The sequence below is a fragment of the Macaca fascicularis genome, chromosome 4 (genome assembly GCF_037993035.2).
Source record: "Macaca fascicularis isolate 582-1 chromosome 4, T2T-MFA8v1.1".
NCBI lineage: Eukaryota > Metazoa > Chordata > Mammalia > Primates > Cercopithecidae > Macaca > Macaca fascicularis.
Window position 1 is genome coordinate 131,752,951 of NC_088378.1, and position 23,261 is coordinate 131,776,211.

The window sequence follows — 23,261 nt, forward strand, 5'->3', positions numbered from 1 at the left end:
TCCAACATTATAAGGTCAGTCTGGTTCAATGTGGAGCCCTGGGGATGGGATAAATGTCTTCAGCAGGAAGAGTAAGAGAAGAGCTATGAGTGGGCACAGGAGCACGGAGAAGACATGGCTCAGACTCTGCCCAGACCTTCCTGTCTCCTCCCAGGAGGGAGGGAGCCTGAGCCTCAGGCATGGGAATAGCCAGGCTCTGGTCCCTAAACACCAAAGCAATGTAGGAGGGCAGAAGAACAAGTTTTAGGCTTGGGACTCGAGTCTGAAAACTGGGGGGGTAGAGGGGAGAGGAGGAAAGTAGGCCATGAAAAGAAAATTCAGGAGTAAAAGGAACAGACTAAAATAGAAAGGGGGAAAGAGAGAGACATAGAGACAGAGGCAAGCTGAAGAAACACAGAGATGGAGACAGCAGAGAGAAGAATGCACAGCCACTGGGGAAGCAGAAGGGAGGACATCAAGTCCAATCAAGCTGGACTGGAGCCCAGCGTACCCCTTTCTAGGGAGGGCCACAGCAGGAGGCTAACAGCATCTTTGAACGAGCGAGAGGAGAGGGAGGATATGCTGAGGAGGACAAGGACTGATGTGTGAGCCCTAGCCTGGGACAGGGTGGAGGCTAAAGATCCAAAAGAGGACACCCCTGTCCCCCAAACTGATTTCTTATAGCAAAGCTGCCCCAGGTATGGTCCAGGCTGCCCACCCTCCATGCCTGGAAGCAGGCACGAGAGAGTCCAGACTCTGCTTCTTTGTCTCTCTCCCAGCCAGCCCCAGTCCTGGAATGCAGCAGGTCCTGCTTAAGGGGTGTTTGAAAAAGAGAATCCTATTTCTGTGGGTGTAAGCTCCAGAAGAGCAGAATTTCCTTTTTTCTATTTTATTCACTGTTGTTCCTCCAACACCTAGAACAGTGCTGGCACGTAATAAACATCAGGTGAATGGATGGGCAGGTAAGGCAGCAAGAGCCACCCCATGCCATGGACCCTGAGATGTGGCCGGAAGGGTCAGAGAGGGCACCTTCTTCTTGCTGCAGTAGATCTGCCATTTCTTCTCAGGGGGCAGTGCAAACATAGCCTCCCGGTTTTTGTCAGTGAGATCCAATTCATCCTGCAAAGACAAGAAAAAATATGTCTGACACTAGGGATGGTTAAGATTAGAATAGTCAGCCCTGCAGGAAATTAGAATTCCCCCAGATCAGGTCCTCAGCCTACTATCTTCCTCCCGAAGAGCATCAAAGATATGATAGGGCATTTCTTTTTCTGTGAGAAATATAGCCCCATCCCCTTGCCTCAACCAGCCCTGTGTGTCTTCCATTGCACTCCCTTTACTTCCTCTCCACCCCCAACCTTGTCTCTGCAAATCCACCCTCCTGCTTCAGGTCACCCTGTTCCCTGCGCGTCTCCTGCATTGCTTTGCTAGCTCCTGATCCTCTCGCCCCACGGTTTCTTGTCTTCCATCCCTTGTGATTCTTAAGCTTGTGGACACCATAATACAAAGCCTAACAAAGAAGGGAGTTGTCTGCAGATCTAGTTCTGCCTCTCTCCAATTCTCGTCCAATCCTTCAGGTCTACCTGCCCTGCAAATCTCTCCCCTAGACATTCTCTGGCTCCCCCAAACTCAGCATGGGCCCTAGCACGGGCTGGACAGAGCTGGTGAGGACAAGGGGCTAATCAGAGTAGGATGGGCGAGCCATGCCCAGGGAGGCATTGATCTGCTTCCGAGGGAGGGAGTGCCTGCTGGAGGCAGCCCCTCCCACTGCAGGACCACCAAGAGAAGGCGCCGGGCTCCATCAGGCTAGTCCAAACTTTCCAAGGAGCAAACTGGAACTTTATGAGGTCATATTTGGGGTAATTCCTAGGTATTTTGGGGTGAATTTAAAGGTTTTGCTGTGCTAGGCGGCCCCTGAAAATCTTTTGAAGCTGCTTCTCCTATCATGCATGAGCAATACCTAATGCTAATCAAGGGCTAATCAAAGGACTAGTTATTGAGCCATGGAGAACATTGTGTGCTTTTTTAAAAATCAAAAGCAAAAATTGCATTAAGCATAAATTAAGCATAACAAAGCATAATAGTACTAACCTTTATATTTTCAAATACAATAAACAGTGAAAACAATATCTAAGGAAGTATAATAGTCTTAAATTTTGATATCTGTAATCTTTTCCCTATACTTTTATTCAAGGGAGAATATTAAGACTCTCTTCTCTCACCTAGATCAGAACTGCCTAATAGAAAGATAACAGGGGCCACATATATTTTCAAATTTTTCTAGTCACGTTAAAAACTTTAAAAGAAATAGGTGAAGTCAATAGTACATTTCATTGAAAGCAGTAAATCTAAAATATAATCATTTAAACATATAATCATGTAGAAAATTAATAATGAGATATTTTACATTCCTTTTTTCACACTAAGTCTTCAAAATCTGGTGTGCATTTTACAGTTACAGTTCATCTCAATTCAGATGAGCCAGTAGCCCCATCTGGCCAAGGACTGCCATTCAGACAGCACAGACAAGGGATATTTGAAATAATACCCATTAGTTCACCTGCCTCTGGAACTCAAGACTCCTGCAGATTTAATCCCATACAAAAGTTCTTCCCTAGAACTGCTCTCTAGGTATCCCAGGAAGTTCTTTGTCAAAATTCCCAGAATGCTGTTTGAGGTTTCTTTTCCACGATCAAAATCAGAAATAAAAGAAAAAGGAGAGTTATATGCACCTTACATTTCCCAACACAAACTCTGCACCCCTTCAACCTCTGTGCCCTTGCTTACACAGTGAGTCCTGCCTGGACAGGCCTCCGTACCCACTCACACTAAGGACCTGGTCTAATTCCTAGGGCACCGTGTCAGCCTCCTCCCGCAAGCCTTCAGTAGACCTTCCCAGGTAAGAAGAATCTCTCCCTTCCTGGACTACAGAGCAGTTCCACATGAGCTTGTATTCAGGTTATTGATGTACTTGTCTTTTCCAGCCAGTGGTCTCTATCTCTAAATCAATGGTAGTTTCGCTCAGCCTAGGCAGCATATAACTGCTGACTGCTTGCTTCTTATTAAACCTCACTTCCCTGGTTTCTTTAGCAACTACCCTCCTGAGCAGTCTCTCTCCTGTTTCACCCCATGTTCTGCGTGGGCTTCCTTGATGACTTCTCCTCTTCTATCCTACCTTTAAATGAAGTCCCTCAGGGCACCGTCCTCCCTCACCTGTTCCCCAGGACTCAGCTATTATCTCAGACTCTCTCAAACTTGTACCCCTAGGCCAACAGTTTCCTGAACTCCAGACCCTGGGGCCCGATTGTCTCCAGTATGTCTCCACTCTGATGTACTTACGTAGAGCTACTATGTCCCAGGCACTGTTCTAAGTGTGTAATGTTTATTCATTTGTTTATAACTTATAACAACTCGTTTTACAGATAAGGAAACTGATATACAGAAAGAATGTGTGAATTGAATTCATCATCCCAGCCCCCTAAACTTGAATCTCCTCCAGTATATCCTATCCTGTCCAGGGTCCCAACATCCATCCAACACTTCATGTCAGAAACTGGGGTGTTCTTTGATTCCTACTCACTCTTTGATCCTACCAAGTCCTATTATCTTTCCTCCTAAATAGCTCTTGAATCTGTCCACTTCTCTCCATCCTCACTGCTAATACTTTAGTCTAAGGCACCCTTCTCTCTAACCTGTAGGATTAGGAGGCAAAAGCCTCCAAATGGTCAACCCAGAACCCTTCTTTAGCAGAGCACCTTGTATGGTCTTTTAGAAAAGTGATCAGATCACCTCAAATCCCTGCTTAAAATCTTCCATGACTTTCCACTGCCCTTAGGGTTTAATCCAAAAACTTTAGTTCTTCTGGTCTTCATTGTGTACCCCAAAAGGACCCAGCTTCTGACTTGACACTCACATATACCATTTCTTCTGCAGTCATTGTCCTGAACCTCATTCACTTATTATCTCGGTGAAAATGTCACTGCTTACAGGGGCCATTGTGACTTCTCCCAGTCTAGAATACAGCTTCCTGCTAGGCACTCCCATGCCCCCACCCCCTGAATGCTCCCTGTCCTAGCACTCATCACACTTGTCTCTGCTCCTCAAGATCAGTCTTCCCTACTAGGCTTTCACATTCTTGGAGGCAGGGGAGGTCTCTGGTGGCTCATCACTACATCCCTAGGACCCCCATACAGCCCAGCACCCAGCAGTCTCTCCAAGAAATATTGTTCTCTTGTTTGAGAGATACCTGATGCTATGCTTCTTGCAGGCAAGACTCGTCTGACTCACCCTTGTTTTTGCTAAAGTGCCATGCAAGGGTCCCTGTCCTGAAGATGCCCAGTAAATATCTGTTGAATAAAAGAGCCAAAGAAAGGAACACTGCCCATCACGTCCTTCTTTCAGAACTCACTCTACTCAAGCAAACATCCCTGACTAACACAGATCAGGCTCCAGATATTATTCTACACTAGCAAACACTTCATCCCCCACCACTTGCCCCATCCAGAGAAAAGCTAAAAACTGGGAAACAGTGAGTTTCCCTAAACCTGATGTCACAAGGAAGCTGGACAACTTTTTCATATAAAGTGCTTAATCTCATCTTACAGGGACCCTGTCATTGAAAGAGCTGGATTGGTTTAACCAGGTGTATTTATTAGCAAATACAAGTAGAAAACTACATTCCAACCACCTGGCATTGTTTGTTTACTGGCTTACTAATGGCCCACCACAGAATGAGTGACCAAGAGCTAATGGTAGATGAACTTGTACTTATGGCTCTTTACCAGGCCTGGGACCTCCTGTGGTGTGCAGACTTTGTCTCACCACCAGACCTCCAAAGAGAGAAGAAATCATGCTTCTTTCCTAGTCTATTTGTGGCCATGGTATAAAGCTGCACACACAGGGGCTTCTCACAAGGGCAGTCTGAAGGCTGGCCTGGGCAGGCACTGCAGAGTCAGCACAGGCTGGTCCTGGTGTGAATGGCAGAGCTTTCACCTGCCCCTTGTTAGGCACAGCATATAATCATCCCAGGCCTGAACTGGAACCCCACGCATGACATAGACATTTCTACCTCCATGTTCCTAGCCAATCATCCCCTGTTCCGAGGTGCCCAGTGTCTGCCCACAGAATCCCACTATGTCTCTTCTTTGTGTCTTGGACATTAAAAGATCCCAGGGAAACTCCAAGGAGCAGAAGAGAGAAAGGCGCCAAATGTTCTGATGTTCTTTGAGATGTCTCACCATCTTAGTTTGCAAAGCCCAGAGCTGCCCCTTCCTATGATAACCTAACTACTGCACCCAGTGGTCTACAATCCAATGCAGAGAGGAGGTAGGACCATTCTTCTGGGGACACACTTTATGCTGTCCATCCCAGCGAGAGATTCTGGTTCCCCAACATAGCTGAAGTGTCCTGGGGGCCTACCTCCTCCCAAGAGGAGTTTTGAGAGATGGAGACCCCAGGACAGGTGCCCTGCCCTCTGTCCAGTTCTGCTTGTCCATCCACCCTCCTCTCCATTGTCACTGTCCCTCCCCACCCTCTCACTGACCACCAGCTCTGCAAAGCGGATGTTGAGCTCCTCTGTGTTTGGGATGGGGCTGGAGAACTCCATGAACTGCAGAGGGTGGTTGTCCCGGAGGTTGATTTCGGGGATGTCACTGCCCCCGAAGCAGCACAGGAAGCCCAGGCCATGGCGGCTCCTCTTGCGGGGGGCCATGGTCACTGCAGGCCAGGGGGTATCAGCAGGCAGATGCCCTAGGTCCTCATTGTGATCTGGACAGGAGGAGACAACACAGGGTAGTCAGGCATCAGTCCGATAGGCTGAGCAGAGGTCACTCTGCCTTCATAACCTCTGTCCCACAGGCTACCGGGAGCCCTCAACTCAATAGCAAAGCCCCTCTGCCCTTCCTCCCACAGCATCCCTCTGTTCCCTCCAGCTCTTTCCACCTGGAGGTATTTACGTATCCTCCCCACCATGCCCTCTGAGTGTTACCTGCCAAGACACTTTCACATTCCCCTTCCTTGCCCTCAGAGAAGGTCAAAGGCTGGGGTCACTGAATGTGACTTCCATGTAGCCAGAGCTGACTTTCCATGAATGTGTAGACGGGATCCTACTCCCTGTCTTAAGATCAGCTTCCAGCAAGGCTCATTTACTCCCTTGATTCATTTCCAGGCCTGGAGATAACTGATTTAAAGGCATGGTCCAATGTGGAGGAAAGGGTTGAAGAAGGCTGGCAGAGGGAACAGTGAGCTAATGATGTGGCATAGCTTCTAGAGCCTGAGTCTCCAGAGGAGGAGAGGACGGAAGGCTACAGAGGCTTGTAGAGTTTTCTGCTCAGTCTTCTGTACCCTGGCATGTTTGGATGAATGTGAAATAGCAACAGGCAGTGGTTCACTGATCCTTCTAGAAGGAGGTGGCCAGTTGTCCTCAGAGAGTTACCCAGGGGAGTCAGAGTGAAGCCTGGGTACAGAAATAGGACTGATCATTGGAATGGTATTTGACATCTGCTCAGATTTTCGGAAGAAATCTGCTCAGATTTTCTTTTTCATACCAACCAAGAAGAGAGGACACTGTTCTGTCCAGAGACCAGAACTGATGGACATTTAACAGCTGAGTAGTCATTGGAACAGAAAGGGTTAAGTCTTTGGCTCGCCCCTAGGAAAGCCTAGGTCAATGATGACCAGCTTGAGAAAGAACACTACCCCTGTCATTGATGCCACATGGCCTCTAGATCAATTCAATCCAACAACCAGGACACAGGCCTCCTGAGAGGCAGAACCATCCTCAACCACTGGTTCCTGACAACCTAGGGGGGTTCAGTAGAGAGGCCAAAGCTTATGCACCAAACTGCTACCCAGCCAGATTCTCCCCAGCCCATACTTACAGATCTTAATTTTTTTGGACATAAATATGGAATTCTGTTTTTAACCCTGTTGAATATCATTGGTTTGCAGTCAAGATACTTTAGAATTTTGATTCTTAGCTATTTCTCCTGGACTCAGATTATTAACAGATTAGAATGCCTCTGTAGTCATCACGCACATCATTGCTAAAAATGTTGACCACATCAAAGACACAGACCCTAATGACACAACAAGCTGATCTAGGAATGCCAGGGAACTTTCATTAATATGCTCAGGGGACAGTCTTTCAACCAGCTCTAAATCTATGTAACTATGCTCTCATCTAGCCCTCTTTTCTATAAAGTCAACATGAGAGATTTCTCCTAAAGCCCTGTAGAACTCAAGATATGCTAAATCTATGACACTCCTTTGAACCAAGCTCTAGAATCTTATCAAAAGAGAGAACAAGATAAATGTGGCATAATTTGTTCCTAGGGAACTCAGGGTAACTTCTAGAGAACACTGCTTTATTTCCTAAGTCCTAGCTAATAATTTAGTATATCTCATCTGGCCTCTCACACATCATGCCCTATTTTAACTGTCATTCTAGAATTTTTTTACCAGCTCTATTTTATCTTTCTTTATAAAGTTTGTGACAGGCTTTTTAATAGGCCCAGAAAAGCCTCAAATAATACATTATGGAAGATTGCCCTTGTGTTATTGGTTATCTTTTTGCTACTGGCTCTCATAAATATAGTGAGGGCTCCTAGAGGGCAGGGACTGTGTCTCCTGCTTCTTTGACAGCCATCCCCATTTCTGTAGCCAATAAAAGCCTTGTGCTTCGTGGGGAGTCAATAAATATTTCTTGACCAATTGGGAAATGACCTGTTCTCATGGAAAAGGAGGAAAGAAGGGTCCTTATTAATCAGTCAAAAAATATTGATGGAAATCTCAACTACTAGCAATTGATAAGCACTCAAGAACGTTTGTAAGGAAAAATAGAACCGTCCTAGAGGCTGAGGGAGGAGAAGCAGCCAGCAGGCCAGCACAGCAATCCATGGACATGGTGGCAAAGACCTGGAGTAGACTAGCGTTAGAGCAAAACAGAGAGGAAGGGGGACTTTGGGGTTCCCCTGGGATTTGATAGCCAATGGCAAAGAGTGGGTAAGACAAAGCCCTGGTCTCTGACCATTAGGGTTAGTAAAGCACTAACTCTGCAGGCAGGTAGGGGTGGAATCCCTGTGGGTGCCCTGCCCATTGTCAAGTGTGGGATAATCACATGGAATGCGGACCAGATCCCCTTGATTCCATCAGCCTCCAAAACGCAGCTGCAGCTGGCAAGCAAGACTGCTTTGTTCGGGGCACAAGGCATGGGAAGGGAGCTCCGAGAGGCAGTGGGGAGGCTGGGCTGACAGCACCACGGGGTTCTAGGGAGGGACAAGGAGAACGTGTGACCCCTCTTCCTGCCTTTACTTCCCCAGCTTCTTGTTCCCTAGTCTCCCTCTTACCTTTCTTGGCTGTACCAGAGGAATCAGGCATGGGGGCAGGGGTGGCATATAGCTGGTACACCTTGGCACAGTCTTACATCAGCTGTTTACAGCCATGATTGCTCTGACTGGCCAAAGCCTGTGCCATACCTGTTGTTAAATATTAGAGCATCTCCCCTGACCTCGGGAGAGGAGAAGTAGACACAGACCCTGCGAACAGGAAGGACCATCCCCTGAGAGAAGGACCTCATGCACTCAGGGGGCTGGCTGCATGTGTGTCTTTTTGAGGGGCTGTGTGTGTGACAGCGCCCAAGTATGTTTATGTTCCTGAGGACAATGCCCTCCCAACCAAACCCTAGGTCTTTCCTTGCCTCCCTTTTTTTTCTTGAGGTGGAGTCTCGCTCTGTTGCCCAGTCTGGAGTGCAGTGGCGCAATCTTGGCTCACTGCAAGCTCCGCCTCCCGGGTTCATGCCATCCTCCTGCCTCAGCCTCCCAAGTAGCTGGGACTACAGGCACCCGCCACCACACCTGGCTAATGTTTTGTATTTTTAGTAGAGACGGGGTTTCGCCGTGTTAACCAGGATGGTCTCGATCTCCTGACCTCGTGATCTGCCCGTCTTACCCTCCCAAAGTGCTGGGATTACAGGTGTGAGCCACCGCGCCCGGCCCTCTTGCCTCCCTTTCTTAAGTCCCCATCTGAACATCCAAGACTAAAATCACAGGTTCTCTGCCGAAAGCGGCCTCAGAAATCATGTCACTTCATGGTAGAGATCCAAAAACCGAGGTCCAAAGAGGAACTGTCTTCTCTGAGGTCACAGGCCTAGGAATAGAGCTGGGATTAAAACCCAGGACTCCAGCAGCCAGGCTGTGGTCCGGTCGCTGCCCCAGCAGACCTTGTCTTCTCCGTCAATGGGCCTTTTTTCTTACCTTGCCTTCGGCTCCCCCATAGCCATAGCTTCCCTCTGCTAGAGCAGATCAGTCTCTACAGCTTAGTTTAGAAATCCCTCTAGAGAGCAGGAGAGGTTTACAGAAGCTCCAAAGGCCGCCTCCTTCTCCTCATCAGTAGGAGCTGCTTCCATCGTCTGAACCCTAATTCCTGACCCGCTCCTGCTCTGACGCCTCTTTCACTCCAGCTTCCTAGTGGCAGGGCGGGGTGGGGAGCAGAGGCTTTGAAGTCAGGAGACCGGGATTTCCCCACCTTTGTTTTCTCAGCTGGTGCTGGTGAGTACTCTTCACCTCTCGAAGCCCCAGTTTCCTCATCTGTGACACCCTGATCACAGGGTCTTCCTCACTGGGTTTCAGTGAGGTGTACAGAAAGCGAGAGAAGTGAAATGCCTAGAGAACACTGGGCGACAGTAGAGGAAGCGCCACCCTGCAGCGGGCCTCCATTCCCATCATCGCCAGCAAGGTGAGACTCGCCCTGCCCACAGCCTGCAACCCTCAGCGCTTCTCCAGGCAACGATGGGGTGACTGACACCTGGCATTCTGGGAATTTGCCTGGCCAGATTTATGAAGTCACCTGGCTCTGCCTTCCTCTAGGCCAGAGGAGCTGGGCTTTTCCCGGGGCTCTGAGCTATCTCTAGGTAGAAAGATAAGCAAATCTTCATCACTGACCCTGGACAGGGAGAGGAGAAGGTGAAGTGGCCACAGGAATTCATTTCTGCAAAATCTCTTTAGAAGAGGAACAACGAGGTTTCCACCTTGAAGGAGAACTGAGAAGCAATTTGGAGAAAAGGGGATGCAAAGACAGAAGGAAACCCATTGGACTTGAACTCAGCCAGAGAGATTTCAGCTGCCCCCACCTCCACCCACTTTTCTCTCCATGAAAACTTCCCCAGCGCCAGCAGCTCCCTGCCCTCCACCATCCTGTCTCCTTGCTCCCTCCCCTCTTCCTGTGGGGACAAGTTCTCCTCAGGACTGTTAGTCCCTAAGCACAGACCAACTGGCCTAAGACACCAAACCATAGGTCACAGCCAGTTAAGCAATGCCTCCTGTGGCTCCAGCCTGACTGCACCCATCACCGTCACAGTCCCTCTAGTTGTAGCAAAAGCACATTGCCTGTCCCATTTCTGTCACTCACCAGCAGGGGTTCAGCAGGCCATGGTGGTAGTCTCTCTGGGCCTCAGTTTCCTTTCTGTGCAATGGCAGGGTTTAACTGAAGACCTCCAAGGACTTTACCAGCTCTAACCTTTCACACTGCCTGCGCAATCCTATTCCCGAAGGCTTCCCAAGGGGCTCTCCTCTGCCTGTACTGAGCACTTCCCCCACATTGCTCTCCGAGCCAGGAAGGACTTCCTACCACTTGAGCTCATTCCTTCCATTTGGTTGGTAAAGATGCAATCCTAGCCCTTACCCTCAAACCCTAACCCCTAGCCACTGTAACACACCAGCTTTTACATTTCAGGACTTCAAAAGTCCCATATCATCAGTGTTTATCCCTCAGTCTTAATAGAAGCAGAATAATACTAACACTTGAGACTTTCCTATGTGCCAGAAACTGACTGTCGACATTTTATTCCCCCAACAACTCTCTGAGATAGTTGGCTTCATTTTAAAGAACTTATGGAGAAAAAAACCAAAAATGCAAAAACGAAAACAAAAGCCACAAAAACTGTGGTTCAGAGTGGTTAAGTAGCTTGTCTAAGGTCACACAGCTAGTTAGGGACATAGCTAGGATTCAAACCCAGGACTGTCTGACTCTAAAGCGGTTAGCCACTAAGCCATAAGGCACATGTCCAGAAAGTATCCTAAGCTGAGATCTGCTCAGAGTTTTCTCAAATGTTATACAGATTGATATTCAATAATTCATGATTCTGCATTTCCTGTGAGCTGGGCCAGGTGTTTTCACAGCTGGGCAATCTCATTTCAGCTTCACAATGACCTTGTGAGGTGGTTATTATCCCCTCTTACAGATCAAAATATTGAGGCTTCAGGAGCTGTTACATGGCTCGGTCTATGACACCCAGCTGCTAAGAGACAGAGCTAGGACTCACAAGTAAGTATTCTCACTCTAAGCCTAGTGGTCTTGTCACAGAACCAAAGTTGACTCATGAACTCCTCCTCTAGCTCTTGGGGACAATGCTATTGCTTTGGGACATTCAAATTGCCTCCTATCAAACTGCCTCTTTTCCTACCTTCAGACACAGGGGTAACAGGACAAGGACATGGTATTGACTCTCTCTCCCTGGCCACTTCCAAGGTACCTACTGGGAACCAGGTACTATACTGATAATTTTCTGCATTATCTCATTTATTCTCCCAACCCTACAATGATATCACGATCCCTTCTTACTGATGATGACATTAAGAGTCTCAAAGGTCAGGCAAGTTGCCCAAAGACCAAGTTTTAGAAGTGAAAGGGCTGGGTTTGAGGACAGTAGTGTCTCATTCAAACGAATGTGCTTTTGACCAGCTTCTAGCCATGTGTTGACCATGGACCTGTGGTGAGGACCCAGGAGTAAACAAGATGTGATTCCTTTCCTAAAGGTCTCCTTCTAGTGGGGGAGCAAGGGGAGTCCAGACAGTGACAACGAAGAGAGAGTGAGGTGTTTGGGCAGCCCTGAGAAGGGGGACCTGGTCCAGCCTGGGGGTTAGGGGGTAAAGGGGAAGTCAGGGCAGGCTTCCAGGAGGAGCGGACTTTGAGCCAGCCTTGAAAGAGAGGAGAGAATCAAGGAAGGGTACAAGAGGAGGGAAAAGGCACTCTAGGCAAGGAAAACGGCATAAGCAGAGGCACAGAAGGAAGAGCATGGCATGTGTGAGCCCAGAGTCCTGATCAGCGGCTTCATCCTCTGCTGGCTAAATCAATAGGCAAAGCAAATGGAAAGGGTATGCGAGTATCCTGGTTTGATAGCAGAGCTGCAAGCGTGCTGGGGAGCCTGCTCCTTTGCCCTTCTCTCCCCACCAGGTCCCCTGGGGCTGGGGCTGGGGCTGCGGCTGGGGCTGGGAATGGGGCCCAGAGCTTCCCAGAGCTGCTGCATGGAACATAAGGAATGTAAACAATTTCCTGCTCCACAGGCGGACATTGCTCCCTATACGCTGACCCTCCACGTGCATGTGCTGCTGGGAGTCACCCAGGAAAGGGCCCCAAGCCCGGCTTGGGGCCTGGCTCCCAAAGGAAGAATCTATGCTTTTCCATCCCATGTCCCAAATGACACTACCAGACCCTCTGCCCACCCGTCTCCCCACTGCCAACCTACACCACACCTGCTTCCACCCCAAGCCTCTGTAGATCATCTCCTCAAGCTGGTGGACAGCAAGCAGGCCTAGGGGTTCCTCTTAGCTCTAATCCATCCACTTCCTCCCTGAAGCTGCTGAATTATCATCACCCAACTCTACCCTACACATTCGGTTGAATTCTGTTCAGTTGACATCAGCTCTAACCAGGTGACTTCAAACAAGTTACTTGGCCTCTCTGAGCCTCAGTTTCTTCAGCCATAAAACAGAGGAAATATAATAGTACATAATTCATAGGGTTTTCAGGAGGATTACATTAGTTAATATTTGTAAAGCATTTGGAATACAGCCTAGTAAAAGTAAAGACTATTAACAGCTATACAGATAAGCTGCTGTTCTACTTGTGAAGATACCTGAATGACGGTATTATAGAGTTTTCTTTCTGTAATTTCATCAGTTTTACATATTACTATAGGGCTTGGCAGATATTACAGGGGTCACGTTCAGCCCACAGACTGTTTTTGTAAACACAGTTTTATTGGAACAGTCATGCGCATTCATTTAAGTATTGTCTATGGCTACTACCATGCAACAGAGACCGTATGGCCCACAAAGCCAAAAACACTTACTATCTGGCCCCTTACAGAAAGACTGCCAATTCCTGGATTACTGCATCGATTCCTATGCAACTGACAATATCCAATTATTTTTAGCCATAAAAACACCGATTTCATATGATTCCACATATCATACTGGCTCCTCACTTGTACCGTCTGACCCACCGAGAGTGCTGCCCTCTAAATCCAGTGATTCCAACCATAATAAAGATATATTTATTGAGCACCTACCATGTTCGAGGTTTATCTCAAACTTTCATCTTCCCTTTTTACAGACGAAGAAACTTGAGGCTCAGAAGGACGCTAGGTGTGAACCTAGGAACTCAAACCAGGTCTCCAGACGCCACTGTTGCCCTGAACAATCTGACTGACTTGTACTGTGAGCCTCGGGCAGGGCTGGGGGAGAGACAAGGAGCACTTTCAAAAATAAGCACACGCTGTTTCCAGAATTGGGGGAGCTTTTCTTAGCAGTCGCCTAAATTACAGTTTCCCCCTAGGCTCTGGGAAAGGCAAAGAAAGTAAAAGTAAATTCTCTCAGCCTCTGAGTCCCCTCTGTGCAGGCCTAGGGGTGGGAGACACAGGGAGGCGTCGCTGAGACCCGAGAAGAGGAAGGAGAGAAAGGAACGTCTTTCCGGAAAAGTGAAACTGAAAATCCCTCAAAGTGACATTTCTCAAACTTGGGGGTGAGGGTGGGAGTTGAGGATTTTCCAACTGTTTTTCTCATTTTGAGAAATGATAGAGAATAAAGGTTTCTTTGACTCACTAGGGCACTAAACAAGCAGATGATAGTTCTCCAAGGTCATGGTCAAACCTTCATTCATTCATTCATTCATTCATTCATCCACCCACCCACCCACCGAGTAAATGCCATGTATAAAGCAATGTTCTGGGTGTCTTATATGAGCCTGACATCAGATCCTAGGATGCAAGGGAGACAAGGAGGTGCGGCTCTAGGCCCTGGGACTGTAGGTGGGGAAGAGTGACTTCTGGCTGGGAGGATCTGGAACATTCACCAGAGGAACTGTCATCGAAGCTGGGCCTCAGAAGAAGGGAGGGCGTCAGCACATGCCAGGGGCTCGGGGGGTGTCCAGGAAAGCATTCTCAACAAGTGGCATGTCAGAGTGAGAACCTGGCACCAACGACAGCCCAAATGAATGAGAAGCTCTACCAGGGTGGTTCCCACTGCACCTCTCAGGGCTCAAAGAGGTGCAGTGGGAACCAAAACTACAGCCAGAAAAAGGAGGGCGTTGAGCGCCAGGGGAAGAAGGAAGAAGACATTGGAGAGTGTGTGGCTTGTGGCTGATTAGTTCCTTGGCTTATGGTAGAGGAGGGCGTTTGTGAGGTCTGAAATTAGAAGAGACATTTCTGGTGGCACTGTATGGGGTGGGAAGACAGGAGGGAGAAGTGGAAGAGGGGAAGAGTTAGGAGGCAAGTCTGTGCATCTGGGTAGAAGAGAATGAGACCCTGAACTGCCAAGAATAGAGAAGAAGAGGTGGATGCTGGCGGTGCCATGGAGGGCTGCGGGCACGCGAGTAAGAGGATGAGAGGCTGGCCATACAGAGCAAGGACCTGTGCTGACGATGGACCTGGGGAGCATAGCTTGCTCTCTGGGCAACAGCTACGAAGTGAAAGAGAAGGAATTTTAGCGCCCATGTCTCTGCTACCCATTAGCACTGGAAGTCTGGGGCTCCTGGCCAAAGGGAAATCACCCTACACAGGAGAACCCAAGGCCTCGCCCCCTCTGCTTCCAGAAGCCAAGCCCCTCCTCTGGCTCACACAGACGGGGCTGCTGTTACTGAAAGGCATAGGAAAGGAGTCTCCAGTTTTCCTCTGTGCTCCACTCCCAGCTCTCCCACCAGAGCAACCCATCACTGAGGCCTCAGCACCGTTCCACAGCCCAGGACTGGGAGAAGCCCCCACTGGCTGCTACTCCTGATCCTCTCTCCCAGGGTCCCAGCACAAAAAGCATTCTGTCACTCTTGAGGGAAGGACCTCGAGGTTCTGTCAGGCCAACTCCGCCCTAGAAACCCAGCGGGGCCTATGCACATGGCCCCACCTGGCCCCCGGGGCTGCGCCTTCTGCAGTACAAGGTGACCTTCCCGCCTTTCTACAGAAAGGCCCCTGCTCCTGCCTCAGGACCCACAGGCACAGTCCATCTCCTCTGGGAGGGCAGACTGGGATGGGGCAGTGACTAGGGGGTAACTAGGGGGTAGGATGGGAGCTGAGCCAACCCCTGAAAGGCAAATGTCGTTGAAAATATAAATCCAGGGTGACTCCTTTTCTCCTCCTAAATTTTGTGTGTACAATTTCACCACTCTATTCATACTTTCAAACAAAACTTCGTCGAGTCCTTAAGTACCGTGCTCTTAGCTGTGAAAATGTATAATAAGCATGAGTTCAGTCTGGTTGGGAAGGGACACAAATAAAATAAAGTGTGGACATGGTTATGATAAGGGAAGTACACAGGTTTGAGTCTGAGGAATGCCTGCAGAACTGCATCCCAGCGGGGGTTCTGGTCCACCCTAAACCCTCTGCTCATAAACATGGTTTAGAGGGGGCATCGTAGAGTGGAATGAGGGCTGGGAATACTCAGAGATGCTACCAAAGATCAAGAACAGAAGTCCAACCAAGGGTTATTGATGCCATAGGAGATTGCAAGCACCTCGGGCAAGAGAACATGAGTACTTTGGGCCTCATCTGTAAATGAGCCAGTCAAACTACGTATTGTCTAGGAGTTTCTTCTACCCCTGTCACTAGGATCTGCGTCAGACAGTACACGAGGTGTTAAATGATGCTGTTTGAATTGAATCCTATCCTATGAGCTCCCTAAAGGAGCTCATTCATTCATCTGCTCATTCATTCATCCAACCATCATTGATTTTTAGCACCTACTCTATGCCCGGCACTGCTCTCGGGGCTGGGTACATGCAGGCAAACTCATCAGACACAGCTCCTGCCCTCGCAGAGCTGTGGTCTCCTAAGCTCAGAGTCCCTTTTGTCCTTTGTCTTCAATCCCTAATGCCCCATCCTGTGAATGATTCTCACCACCTTTTTCTAAAATGCCTTGGAAGCATTTGTTTCATTCCCAAACACCAGGCTCCAGATCAGCCCCACGTGATCTCATGCTGAGACCCCTGCCAACCTCTCTCATTTCCCCCTTTCCCAGTCACCCTGCAAACAGCTCTCTGAATGATGTGCTTCTAGACTTATTCTGCACTCCTGGGTTCAGCTGAATTGACAGGGCCCTGGGTGGATAAGAACAGGGTGCTCACAGCCTGGGCCACGCTTCAGAAATTTATTAGAGGCAGATGAGATGGCAAAGAGGACTAGGAATGGGAGTTTTCAGGACAAAGCATTAGGAGGGATGTGGATTGAGTGGGGTCCAGGAGGGAGCCTGAGTCCTTGTGCACTGGACAGGCAAGTATAGATGCTCACTAAAATGGAGGAAAGAGGGAGGAGAAGACAGATGACATGAATGCATGTGTAGTATGTGTGTGGCATGTGTGGTGGGGTACGTGTATGTGTCATGTGTATAGGCAGTATATGTGCATGTGTGGTGTGATATGGTATGTATGTGTGATGTGTGTAGGGTGTGTGTGGGCACACGGTATGTGTGTAGATAGGGTATGTGTATGTGTGGTATGTGTGGCATATGTGTGGGTGGCATATGTGTATGTGTGGTGTGTAAGAGGTATATGTTCATGTGTGGTGCATGTGTGTAGATGGGTTTTATATGCATGTGGTATGTGTCTGAGGTGTGTGTATGCGTGGTGTGATATGGTATGTCTATGTTATTTGTGGTATGTTTGTGTAGTGTGTGTGGTATGTAGATGGGGTCTGTATGTGGCATGTGTGTGAGTGGCATATATGTATGTATGGTGTGTAGGTGGTATATGTTCATATGTGGTATGTGTATAGTGGGGCTGTGTCTGTGGTGTGTGTGGTATGTATATTTGTGGTACGTTTGTGTAGTGTATGTGGTGTGTATGTAAATGGGGTGTGTGTGTGGTGTGTGTATTGGATGTGTGGTGTGTGTCTCTGGTGTGTGTGTTGTGTGTGTTCAGGTGTCGTATGTGTGATGTGTGTATATACATATGATGTGTGTGTGGTGTATGTGTGATGTGTATGTGTAGTATGTGTGTAGCATGTATGTAAGTGGGGTATATGTTTGGTGTGTGTAGGTGGTATATGTACGTGTGTGGTGTATGTGTATGTGTGGTGTGATATGGTATGTATGTGTGATATGTGTGTGGTGTGTGTGGTGTGCACAGGCAGAGTATATGTATGTGTGTGTAGGTGGTGTGTGTGTGGTATATATGTGTGTATGTATGCTTGGTATGTGTCTGTATCTGTGCTGTGGTGTATGTGTTGTGTAGTATATGTATGTGTGGTACATATGTGTGGTGTATGTGTAGGTTGTGTGTATGTATGGTGTGTGTGTGTGTGACGTGTATTGTGGTGTATATACGTGGTATGTGTATGGCATTTGTGGGGGTGGGATATGGGGATATGGGTATGTGGGGGGGGTGTGTGGTATGTATATATGTAGTGTTTATGTGTGGAATATGTGTAGATGGGGTTTGTGTACATGTGGTGTTTGTGGTGTACATGTGGTGTATATGTGTGGTATGTGTGGTATATGTATGTAGGGGGTGTATGCAGGTTGTGTGTGTGGTGTGTATATGTGTATGTGTGGTCTATGTGGTATGTGTATACTGTGTGTGTGCTGCATGTGTAGATGGGGTTTGTGTGTGTGGTATATGTGTGGTGTGGTATATGTGTAGTATGTGCAGTGTGTGTGATATGTGTATGTGTGACAGGGTATGTTTAGGTGGTGTGTGTGCATGTGTGATGAGTGTATATGTGCATGTGGGGTGTGTATGTGTTGTGTGTGTGGTGTGCCTATGTCTGGTGTATACACATGGTATATGTGTGATGTGTGCATAGATGGGGTTTGTGCACGTGTGGTGCATGTGTGATGTGTACGGGATATGTATGTGTGGTGTATACACATGGTATCTGTGATGTGTGTATAGATGGGGTTTGTGTGTGTGTGGTGTGTATGTGTGATATGTGTGTAATGTGGTATGTGTATGTGTGGATGTGTGTGTAGAAGGTTTATGTGCATGTGCGGTATATGTGTGTGTGTGGTGTGTATATGTGTGGTGTGTGTAGTGTGTGTGATGGGTTTGGGTACATGTGGTATTGTGTGGTATATGTATGTGTGGTAAGGGTGTAGGTGATGTATATGTGCATGTGTGGTGTATGTATATGTGTGTGGGGGGTGTGTACGTGTGGTGTATATGTGTGGTGTGTGTAGTGTGATGGGGTTTGTGTACATGTGGTGTGTGTATGGTGTATATGTGTGGTGTGTGGGGTGTATGTATGTGTGGTGGGGGGCGTAGGTGATGTATATGTGCATGTATGGTGTGCATATATGTGTGCTCATCTCCAAAAAGCAAAGACACATGCTTGTATCGACTTCCAAGTCTAAGTAGAAAGAAGACCCAGGCAACTCCCCAAGGTATATGAGCAGAAGAAACAGTAAGATCACTGGAAATCAGCCCCTGTGCCAATTTCTGACCAGCCCGCTCTTTGTTTATAAAGGAGTTGCCCAAGCATAATATTTAGGAAATGTTACTGTTCAGAAGGCAATGTCTTTTCTTCTTTTTCCCATGAACCACACTATAGCCTGGGAGCACAGACCCATTCAAAGGATGCTTACATACGCCATAGACCATGCATCTCGTTTAATCTTACAACAACCCTGAGAGGTCAGAACTTTTGACTGATGAGGACCCTGAGGTTCAAAACCAGGAGACGATGCCCAAACTAGGGCTCTTCCTGTAACACACTATCACATTCCAACCCAGTTTCGATTTAGCTCTGGGTGGCGTGTGTGTATGTGTGTGTGTGTGTCCAGCAGAAACTGGGTTCCCCTTGGGTGTATACTACAATGGGGCATACTTCCCCGCAACCCCCTGCCTCTGCTATTTGAAATCAGGGTGGTAGGTTTTACATCCCCATTTAGCTTGAAATACAAAAAGCAAGTTGCTGACAATAACGTATCCCAAACTATTCCATGCTCCACACTTTAAAACATAAATATTTCACACATTTCGAGAAAAGAGAATACTAGTATTTATTAAAAGCTAGGCTAGGCTCAAAATTTTATACCTATTATTTAAGGATGCCAGCATCCTGCAAAAGCAGTAATATGATCTCCATTTTTACATATGGGAAAAGTAAGGCTCAGAGAAGATCAGTAACTTGCCCAAGTTAGTAAAGTAGATAAAACACGTGACGTCAGTCTGACTGATGCCAACATTCAGATACAGCCTTCCCACGGCAAGCAGAACACGGCTCGTAAACGGCAGCATCACCGTACACCGCAGGCATCGCCACAGCCATAGCACCTCCTGTGGCGCACTTCCCATCTCTTCCCCATCTCCCCATCCCAGCTCACAGGAAACAACTCAGTGCTTGCATAACGAAACCCTGTCCTTAGTCACACACAGCAATTGGGCCCCATCATCTCACCACACACTTAGTCACAGAAAGGTCTAGGCTGTCCTACCTTCAGGATTGGCCTCTTGGGCATGTGAGCTGGGCACACTCAGAAGGGCCCTGCGCTTGGTTTAAAGCTCTGCTGTTGCTGTCTTGAAACTTTTAATAATTTTTGAACAAGGAGTCCCGCATTTTCATTTTGTGCTGGGCCCGCAAATCACGCAGCTGGCCCTGCCCATCTTCTCCAGCAGCCAGCGCAGGCAGCCCTTCCCAGGAAGAGCGGCCTGGCTGGCCACTCCCTGTGTGTTTCCAAAAATGTTACCCACAGTCCCTGAGTGGTCCAGACGGAACACAGACAAGTTACTTCACTCTGGGGTGGCTTCCTGTTCAAGTGGCCTCGATCTACATCTCAGTAACTGCTGGACTACTCCCCACCCTGATCTTTCTTCCCCATCACACCCCACTCCTCCACTCCACACTCCCTGGTTTCCAGTCACGGTATCCCACTCATTCCTCCTCAAATGCACCATTGCTCAAGGGACTGAAATTCCTAGAGGGCAGGGACATTTTTATCTCCAACTCCCCCCACAGTGCTCTTTCCATACACACAGCAGGAACTTGATAAGAGTTAAAGGATTAAATGAATTGCTACAATGTTATCTGTCAATTTAAAAAAAAAGTTTTTAAAAATTGGTATGATAAAAAATAAATTGCTTTATTTCCTGAATTCTTGACCCTATCAATTATAAGACATATCATCAATGTGATGACATGACATTAAGCATACACAAAGCTTGTACATCCTTCTGAAATTAAATAATAAAAGCAGGAGACTATTTTAGCTTTGAAACATAGTAAAGAATGGACTAGCTCGTTCTGCATGTGGATTCTCAACATTACCCCTCACCCCAATCTCATGCCCACCTCCCCTGCTTCCTCCCCGTCTTCTCTCATCCATCTCCACTGCAGATCCCACCTTCCTCAAGCAGCCGTCCTAACCACTCCAATCTACCTGCATTCCCCTAAATAAACTCAAAGCACTTTTTGTCTGCTGTTTATAGGACACGTCATTGTATACTACCTCGTGGCACTTTACATTATTTAATATCTTATATGCATTATTTTTTTTAAGATGGAGTCTCTGTCTGTTGCCCAAGCTGGAGAGAGGTGGCACAGTCTCAGCTCAGTGCAACCTCCGCCTCCCAGGTTCAAGCAATTCTCCTGCCTCAGCCTCCCAAGTAGCTGGGTTTACAGGCGCCCACCACCACACCTGGCTAATTTTTTGTATTTTTAGTAGAGAAGGGATTTCATCATGTTGGCTAGGCTGGTCTCCAACTCCTGACCTCAAGTGATCCACCCGCCTCAGCCTCCCAAAGTGCTAGCATTCTACACATGAGCCACTGTGCCTGGCCACATTTATGTTTTTTATACCAATTAACTTCTCCCCCATCTAGACTCTGAGCCCACGAGAATAGCTCCTGGCGCAGTGGACTGTGTGCAGCAGGTCCTCGGTCCTCAGTGAGCTCTTCCTGAAGGAATGACATCTAACAGCAGTGTGTGGGGAGAGGCAGAGTGAAGAAAGTGGTTAACACCCCAGGAATGAACCTTCATGGCCCACCCAGTGACTCAGGTCCTTCAACTCGTGAAGGCATCCAGGCCTTGGCCAGGCACCCTCAATAGGTGTCTCAAGTGACCCTCAGCAAGTGGCAAAGGAATGCTTCTTTATAAACCTGCATGGTTAAATCAGGCCTTGGAATTCTGTTTGTTTCACTTCTGTTTTTAATTTCCCCCTCCTCCCTGTCAACAAAAGGCATCTTGCATGTAAAAGGTATGAGATATTTTTCCTCTCTGTGCTTTGAGGGATGCTTTCTCTGACGGAAATGAGGCTCTGGCTCCAGGACTCCAGGCTACAGAAGCTGAGATTTCCTCTAAGAACACAGGCCAATCCTCAAGCCCTGAGAACAGTCCTTGAATGGACTCCCTGTTTCTAAATTGTCTCTTTTCAACCCAGATATCCTTGCAAGCTCTACCCCGATTACTGCCACTGAAGGGATCCCCCTCCTCAGTGCCCAGTGTTGAAGCCACTTACCCACCTCATCCTGGAAAGTGCACTGCTGTGTGTCGCCTCTTTCCACCCTGTCACCCCTTCAGAAGCCTTTTCTCAGTTCTCTCTCCTCAAGTTGTGAACAATGTGAAATCTGATCCACCTGCCCCAAGAACGCCACGCTCCCCCTAGCCTCTGATTCAGCCGAAGCCACTCAGGTCAGAGCTCCTCCCAGTAATCCCTCCAAGTAGAGGCCCTCCCTCTGGAGCCCCTCCCCCACCCTTCCCCAAGGAGTTCCCACCCCCCTGGAACCCCTCCCCTGGGAGCCCCCTCCTCCCAGAGTCCCTCCCCCTGGAACCTTGCCCCTGGAGCTCCACCCCATGGAACCCTGCCCCTGGGACCGCCCCTCCCCCTGGAGTCTCTCCCCCTGGAACCATCTCCCTGGAGCTCCTCCCCCTAGAAGCCCCTCCCCCACCCTTCCCCAAGGAGTTCCCACCCCCCTGGAACCCCTCCCCCTGGAGCCCCTCCTCCCAGAGCCCCTCCCCCTAGAACCCTCCCCCTGGAGCCCCTCCTCCCAGAGCCCCTCCCCCTAGAACCCTCCCCCTGGAGCCCCTCCCCCTGGAACCCCTCCTCCCAGAGCCCCTCCCCCTGGAACCCTCCCCCTGGAGCTCCTCCCCCTAGGATCCCCTCCCTAGCCTTCCCCAAGGAGTTCTCGCCCCCCTGGAACCCCTTCCCCTGGAGTCCCTCCTCCCAGAGCCCCTCCCCCTGAAGCCCCTCCCCTGGAACCCCGCCCCTGGAACCTCTCAGCTGAAACACCTGGCAAGCCTCACTTCCTGCTGGAAGCCTTCCCGGCCACCCTTCCTCCTCCTCAGCATCCTGTGTTTCTCCCATAATCAAATATCAGGCAGATCTATTGTTTCCTGAATTACAGTCACTCCCCCTGGGCTGTGATCTTCTTAGGTCAGGGACAGTGTTGCACAGTGAAATGGGCACCCTGGTGCCCAGCAAAGAGCCTGGCACATAGTAGATAGACCAGGGCTTTGCCAAGGTGCAGACCCTGGATGTCTGGCCTTCTCCTGTATCCTCTCCCCTCCAAAAACTCCCCTCCATCTCCTTCCTTCAGACTAATTCAGCAATGGTCACTCCAAACTTCTCTTTTCCCTCATCTCCAGCTCCACATTTCCAACGATCCACATTTCCATTCAGATGCGCTTATGCTAGTGCCACCAACTTCCTCTACAACTGACCTCTCCTTTCCTTCCCCCCCGGACCACCCCGAACTTCAAAGATAGAGAAGCATCTTTAACTCTTCCTTTGTCTGAAATACTGCTATATGCCAGGCATTTTATATGTACTATCTCACTTAATTCTCACAAGAAACTCTGAAATGTGGGTATTAGCATCCCGATTTTAAGGATAAGGAAACTGATGTTCAGTGAAGTGAAGCAACCTTCCCAAGGTCACAAGCCCAAAACTGACTGAGCCAGGATTAGAGGCAGGTTCTGACCTAGCTGTCTTTTTATTTTATTTTTTAATTTTTATTTATTTATTATTTATTTTTTTGAGACTCTATTGCCCAGGCTGGAGTGCTGTGGTGCGATCTTGGCTCACTGCAAC

General features: G+C 48.4%; 1 protein-coding gene across 27 annotated transcripts in view; it reads right to left on the reverse strand.

Annotated features, from left to right (window-relative positions):
- DAAM2 (dishevelled associated activator of morphogenesis 2) overlaps positions 1-23,261 on the reverse strand; it is a 114,513-nt gene that overhangs the window by 42,528 nt on the left and 48,724 nt on the right. For 15 of the 27 annotated variants that reach the window (XM_074038147.1, XM_045390816.2, XM_074038139.1 and 12 more), the window contains 2 exons: positions 5,522-5,745; positions 1,009-1,098 (listed from right to left, as the gene is read on the reverse strand). In XM_074038147.1, the coding sequence (XP_073894248.1) occupies positions 1,009-1,098; positions 5,522-5,689 (258 nt within the window). In that variant the 5' untranslated portion in view covers positions 5,690-5,745. Of the gene's footprint in view, positions 1-1,008; positions 1,099-5,521; positions 5,746-13,324; positions 13,490-21,689; positions 21,785-23,261 lie in introns of those variants that run through there. The other 12 variants (XM_074038140.1, XM_045390813.2, XM_074038144.1 and 9 more) reach the window with 5 other exon arrangements.